Source organism: Centruroides sculpturatus, unplaced genomic scaffold (assembly GCF_000671375.1).
Source record: "Centruroides sculpturatus isolate CEXI.00-Female unplaced genomic scaffold, Cexi_2.0 scaffold1310, whole genome shotgun sequence".
Lineage (NCBI taxonomy): Eukaryota > Metazoa > Arthropoda > Arachnida > Scorpiones > Buthidae > Centruroides > Centruroides sculpturatus.
Window position 1 is genome coordinate 12,743 of NW_019385528.1, and position 7,318 is coordinate 20,060.

The 7,318-nt window shown below is 28.2% G+C and overlaps 1 protein-coding gene across 1 annotated transcript; it reads left to right on the forward strand.

Annotated features, from left to right (window-relative positions):
* Positions 1 to 1,009: 1,009 nt before the first annotated feature.
* Positions 1,010 to 5,189, forward strand: LOC111639845. Its single transcript, XM_023385796.1, has 4 exons — positions 1,010 to 1,129; positions 1,913 to 2,125; positions 4,335 to 4,550; positions 5,005 to 5,189. Exons 1-4 carry the CDS (start codon positions 1,083 to 1,085, stop codon positions 5,066 to 5,068), a joined length of 540 nt encoding a protein of 179 aa, XP_023241564.1. The 5' UTR covers positions 1,010 to 1,082; the 3' UTR covers positions 5,069 to 5,189.
* The last annotated feature ends 2,129 nt before the right edge of the window (positions 5,190 to 7,318 follow it).

Genomic DNA, 7,318 nt, shown 5'->3' on the forward strand with positions numbered 1-7,318 from the left:
ACCAATTAGCCATCACCAGCCGTAACGTTATGCAAATCTGTGATTCCCAAGCCATAGTCTTATGCAAATCATGCCGTGTGGCGTAATTGTCTGCTGACCAATCAGTGGCTGTACTTTCAAAAAGCCAACGGCCACTTTCAACCATCTGTCGATGACCGTTACGACTAAAAATAAACTTCGCTAGGTCTTACTTTCAGAGGGAGGTCTTATATTTCGCAATTCAGCAAAATCTGTGCTAGGTCTTATTTTCTGCGGATGTCTTATTTTCGGGGAAACACGGTATTATTTCCTGAATCAGATTTACGGCATTAATTTCACGCGTGTTTATCCGCGTTACGCAAGTAGATAAACTGGTGTCAGGACCTGACATAAGGAAGAAGGTAAATTTGCCATCACCAACTTCCACTCTGACTTCTAAATTAAATATAAGACCCTCCGCCGCTCGATTTCCTAGTAAATAGGAAAACCATTCTTGTTGACGACCGAGAACTATTGTCACGGAATAGATTGCCTATTAAGTGATACAGGAGTAACAAACTACCCTGTACACCAGGCTAAATCTTACAAATGGGAAACTGACCACTATTTATGTGTTGCAAACGTGAAGAAAACCCGAAAAATTCTATGTTGTCAGTCTGTCGGCGAGGCGAAAACTGACGAAAAGCTACAAATATTCAGTGGTTTTTCCACTCAGATACAGGTAGGCAACTCTAAAATGCTATCAATCTTGTTCATTACCATGCCCATAATGGTAGGTATGGTCCAACCTACAATGGTGACGGACTGGGCTCAACGTATCTAAGATAGATCTTTCATGAAAAATTCTTCGAGAGTTGCTCGCTGGGATTCGATCCCAACTCTTCCAGAGAGGTGAGCCAAGACGTTTTTCTGCCATAGCCATCACCCTTTATTCATTATTACACAGAAACTAATTAAAAAATTAAAAATAAAAAATAAAACCAAAAATTAATCATTAAAATTTTCCTCTTCTTTAATTAACGCGTAACAAAGAATCTCAACAATTGACCAGTGATTGTTTGGCTCTGTCATTGTCAAGAGTGCGATTTTCAAGTAATTAAAAGATGTTTTTTGATTTTTTGAATTATCAACGTTTGCCTGAACCTTTGGAGTAAGAGATTTTTCACATTTTATTGTTATTTATACAAATAAGAAATTCATTCGAAAAATTAATGGCTTTAAAATGAAATTGCTCTGTGCAAATGATAATTACTGTAACTTGATTTAAAGATTTCGACTTTTCGATGTTTCTGAATGTAGTTTTTAAGCAAACATTTTTGTGTTTTGCTGTATCCTATAATTATTTTGATGTTAAAATTAAAGAGTTAAATTTCCATGTGTGTTCAACTGTTTAGAGTTAAAAATTTTGTGCTATGTAAATACATCTTAAAGCTTTTTACCTTTACTGTTACTTAAAAAACAGAACAGAATACGTTTATTACTCTATGAACCTAATTTAATAGAATTATTTTTTTATCTGTAGCCTTTTCAATTCACTACACGTAATAGATGAATTTATTGATCCATTGTCATAAGTTATTAAATCAACAGTGAACAGATATATAATTTTAAAGTTGTTAAATTTTATTATATCTTGTTTTATAATAAGATACGTATTGAAAATTTAAGCTGAATTTGTAAAAACTTTTTTCCCTCACTTAAATTAATGAAATTTCACGAGTTTATTAAAGGATGCTTTGTTTAGTTTACAGTTTGATAAAAATTTTTTTAGACATTGAATGAAAAGTTTTTTTAGAGTGTAATAATTTTTCTAAAAGTTTACATAAGTACCCATTGGCAAATTTTCGTATATTCGATTTTAAAATTAGAATAAACAGGTTTCGGTATTAAACATTTATACTGTTACATAAATTTTCTCTTTTTCCATTTTCAGGGCATCATCTGATGGACGTGCGGGATTCATGCATCCAAAAAATTTGGATCATTTTAAACACCGGGACAAGAAAAAAAGCCCATTGTTGCAGGATGAACCCGCAAATATTAAATTTGGAACGTCCAACTTGAAAAATCACGTTAATCCTGCATACAAACAAGCAATAGAAAAGATTCGGCCATTTTACGAGATTTCGCGCGATCGCTTTAACAGGTAAGTTATATTACTGTTTATATGAAATTTAGTTATAAAATATGTTGATACGTGCTTCTTGTTTTTCATTATTTATATTATACATTTATCCACCTTAGACATTTTTGTGTCGTTATAAGAAGTCTAAAGTGGAAGTCTACTTTAGACTTGTAATAATGAGGAAAACGAAACACATAATTTCCAATTAAAATATATTCATTGTGACGTAATCTGACATGCTATTATACTCCAATCGAAAATTTCTGGCCAACGATATAAATAAATATAAATAGGATCTCATAATATTACTTCTTAGCAGATGTTACTTTTTTATGCTTAGATTTTAATATACCCATAGAGCTGCAGATTGAGATGTGTAAGGTGGATAATTGCTCAGTAAGATGAAGAATTGGTAATTCGTTTAACGAATAAGTGATGTTGAATGAATGACACTGTTGTTATAAACATGTAAACATTTAGAAAAAGTTTTGCTGGGAAAGTTAGAAAATGGCATATTTAAGGTCTATTTTGAAAAGGTTAAAAGATAGATATGGGTGTATTAAACTATAAAAATAAAAATAATAATATCTGATGAGGAGGAACGTTGACACGAAATGCTCGATCGTTGTGACATATAAAATATTTTATGTACATTACAGTATAGACAATAAATATACTTTAATTCGAAATTTTGTTTTTTTTATTATACGAAATCCTAGTAAACAAAAAATGACCACGGGGGATAAAAGTATAATACAATTATACACTATGATAATATAGTACGGAATTAGCCGGTAAAAGACAGGGACGTTCTCTGATAATATAGTTGATTTATATTAAAGTACAATATAGTAAGGTATGGTTATACCGACCATTCCTTTCTACACCGTAAGTGATTTCAGATGCATCTGAAATCACTTACGTTAATTTATATATTATATTTTACCATTCGTATGAATTATATGTGCAGGATGAACACACGTCTCAATTTTCTCTTGTTTTTAGATATCAAAAATATAAATACGATTACTTAATATTAATTGTAATTCAATGTGACATATTTATAGTCACTACATTATTTATACTTTTTCGGCTCTGTTGTATATAATAGAGAGAAAGTATGGTGATCGGTCGAAGAATGAGTTCTAAGACTTTTAAATATCATGAATTTTATCAGACTCTGGGGATCTTGAAACGTCCAGAAATTCAACAATAATCGCGGCTTTTTATGTATGTATAGATGGAAGTGTGTGTGTATTTGAAGGCACGATTTTGTTCATCTTCTTTGAAGCGTAATAACTCCTGTGCTTTTTGCTGAAAATTTTAGGAGTTTTTAAGGGAGGTTTGTGTATTAGAATGATCGATGGTATCAAATTTTGGTGGTGACAGGTCAAGGGGTATAAAGATAAAAGAAGACATTTGTCTTATCTCAAGTAGGGTGAGACCTAACGACAATTTTACTCTTTGTTAGCATTTAAAAACCTTTTATAAAACTTATCCCTACTCTCAAAATTAAGCGTTTACATTATCTTATAACAGATAAAAATATAACAAGTATTTTAAGTAAAATATTATAGCGAATGGAGCCACGAAATGTTTCCAAGAAACTTAAGCAACTCGTTACTAGATTTTTAAAATAGTTATTATTAGACACATTTTTTCTCATTTTTTAGAACATAATTGTTTATATAGTATCTATTTGTATTTGTCTACACATAGAAAAAAAAGGGCGTCTACGTGTTTTTCGGTTCGAATAAAAACTATGGACATCTGTCGTAATGTTATTGAGTACAACCTTAAGCGACATATGCATTTTCTATATATATATATATATATATATAAAGTTGAATAGTACCTTTCTGTCTATCCCTGAGATCAACATTAAACCGAAAAATCTGAAAGATAAGAATTACATACAGTAAAGAGTTTTGCACATAACTTTGAATTTGAATTAGAAAAGGCCCTACGCGTCCACAAAATAGTAAAAACTTTAATAACGTTGGAAGGCATCGAAACTGTAATCGTAAATCAGAAAGCATTTTCCCTAGGCAGATCGCCTAAGTGTTGCGTTGCCATAACTTAATTAAGAGACGTCTACGCGATAATTTGTTTATATCATAAAAAATTTTGGAAAATATAATACAAAATGTTTCTAAAATAATGTATTATAATTTTTCTATAAGTTTTATAAATATTTACTGCATTGTATATTTTTTCTTTCTACTTTTAGTGAGCGATTGGTAGAAGATCAGGACAACTATGAAGTAAATGATGACATTATGGGTCGTCCAACAAACATCAGTATGGATGAAGGCTTCAGCAAGCACGAAGAGTGCATGAAAAATTCTAACACCATTGGATATAATGTTGGGTGTGCTGTTAATAAGAGAAAAACATTAAATAAAGCCGGATCTTTTTTCAAGGCCGTATGGAAGCCAGTCAAAAAGTAAGTTTCTGTATATGTCAATACAAACAAAGTTTGATTTTGCTCGGTCATTGTTTTCGCCATTACAATTCTCACTTAATCCAGTGTGATGCTAAACCAAAGTACCTCAAACAGCAACAATTATACACAATATTAAGATGAACCCAGATATTTGAGCTTGAAAACTTCGTAATTTTTATAAGGATGGCAAAACTTTTTTATAGTACTGCACTGCATCGAGATTTACCAAAATAGATAAATTTTTAATCCAATGAAAAAATAATCTACAAAAGGAAATAATAATGACTAGCAATTATTTATAAATATAACATTTTTGATTCTCAATTTCATATAATGTAATATTTGCAATTAATCAATATAAACACAGCCGATATTGCGCTCTCAATATGTTTTGATAAAATTCAAATTTAGATATGTTATCAACAAATAATTATATTTGTTTTTTCACATTCAGATCAGCACAGAAGTTATGGAGAAGCGTGAAAAATGGACAAACTGAATACATTCAGTTTGATTAATGTTCTGCTTCTCTCAATCATTTAAATCAAGTATCCATCTGCTTGATTTGGTCCGAGTTCATCTCGGGTAAGTGTTTAATTAGAATATTTTTGTACTTTACACTTGACACTTATGTTTTTTATCCTCCATTTATAAATTAAAAACCATTTTTATCCTTGATAGAAATGGTGTTTTGGCCATGGTAACAGGAGAACAAAAAACATGTATTAACGTGGAGATACATCATGTTTTTTATAAGATTGATATTTTACATATAAACAGACTGGAGTAGGCTTACAAGGCATTAGGATTATATATATATATATATATATATATTCTTGTTCAAGTATAGACTAGAATATATTCTGGGAAAGTAGTAGTTTAATTACAAAGGAAAAGCAACTGAATAAATGAGAGTAGAGTTTAAAATATTCAGCAAGTTCATATTAATATGAGTATACGAAAATTCTAAACAAATCAAATTAATAAAAAATATATAAAACATAATAAATTACACAACAATATCACATTAATAATTATCAACTTAATAATTTTCGTTTGATTTGTAAATAATGTTTTTAAGAAAAAAAAATAAATTTACTGATTTAAAAATTATGAAATAATTGAATATTTTAGATAAATTTATNGCAACTTTGTTGCATTTTGTTCTATTTTGAAAATATTTAAAAAAAATTACAAGATAAATTTTAAAAATAACAAAAAAGGAATATAAATTTTAATTTTCTTTTAGTTATTTGCATTAATTTGCATTCGTTTTAGTTTTAGTTATTTTTCTATTATGCAACTTTGTTGCATTTTGTTCTATTTTAAAAATATCCAAAAAAATTACAAGATAAATTTTATAAATAAGAAATTTTAAACTTTAATATTTTTCAGTTATTTGCATTCTTTTGCATTTTTTGTAATTGTCATACTTTTCGTTATATATATATATATATTAATATATTTCTACTTATTTGTTCTATGTTTTAAAATGTCCAATGAAGTCGTAAAAAAGATTTTATAAGTAAAAAGAAAATCACGTTTAATATTAATTTTTTTAATTCATTTTAAATGATTTTATGAATTTCAATAAAGTTGAAGATGTTAAAGTTGCTTTTAGAGCAAGAGAGGTATTAATTGCAACGTATCGACTAGCATATAAATTGCGCCACAATGAAATGAAAAGCATCTTTTTATCTGCTATTGATATGTATGGTAATGATTTTTTCCAGAAAATCTTTAGAAATTTATTATGTCATGAACGTCTATACTTGATGTATTGAAAGATTTTTTAAACATTCAAATATAATAATGAAAGGAGCTGGTTTAAAGGTTTATTTGAAAAAAGCATAGATTTTATGCGCTTTAAGAGGCCTTCAGCACACGTGACTCAAAACAGATTGCGATTACATATTTTTGAATTTTGTACTAAGTGTTACCATGGATCTTGCCAAGACTGCAGAGAAGAAAACAGCAATAATTATAAGAAATAACCTAAGATTGTGAAAATATAAAGTTTTGCAAACAGAAATAAAATTGACCATTAGACTATTGACTATTACACTATTAGACTATTGACTATTAACTCCTACAAGAAAATATATACCGATAAAACCTGTCCTAGTAAATGAAAGCAAGAACTATTTAGACATAAATTTGTACAAAGAACATGCCAATGCTGACATGCGACATATTAAATTTGAATCTTGAAATAACAAACGGATTGTTGAATGATTTACCTGTATCAGCACAATACATGACCGAAGATTTTTTTATTCATTTGAATTTAATTGTATTTATTTTAATTTCCATTTCTTTTATTTTGTATTCACTTGTTTTTTATTTGATCCATGTTCTGAAATCTCCAATGGAATTGTAAAAAAAAATTTTATAAGTATCAAAAGAATTATGTTCAATTTTATTTTTTTTTTCATTCATTTGAATTTCTTTAAATGTTTTTTAATTAGCATTGTTTTTAATTTGTATTTTTGTATTGTTTATTTGTTGCATGTTTTAAAATATACAATGAAATTGCAAAAAGAAATTTTTATAAGTAACAAAAATATCATGTAGTATTTATTAATTAATTTTTATTTATTTGAATTAAATTGTATTCATTGTAATTTTCGTTCTTTATATTTTATATTTCTTCGTTGTTTATATATTTTATATTTAAAAATGTTAAAAAAAAGTTTAAAAAATTTTAAAAGGTCAAAAAAAATCGTTATGTATTTTAATTACTTTTTATTCTATATTTCTTTATTGTT

Excerpts from the sequence above, each read along its gene's own strand:
- LOC111639845 (XM_023385796.1), top strand. The coding sequence starts at position 1,083 with ATGTTTTTTGATTTTTTGAATTATCAACGTTTGCCTGAACCTTTGGA. Across the intron at positions 1,130-1,912 it reads CGTTTGCCTGAACCTTTGGA|GGCATCATCTGATGGACGTG; the intron begins GTAAGAGATTTT and ends TTCCATTTTCAG. Across the intron at positions 4,551-5,004 it reads GTATGGAAGCCAGTCAAAAA|ATCAGCACAGAAGTTATGGA; the intron begins GTAAGTTTCTGT and ends TTTCACATTCAG.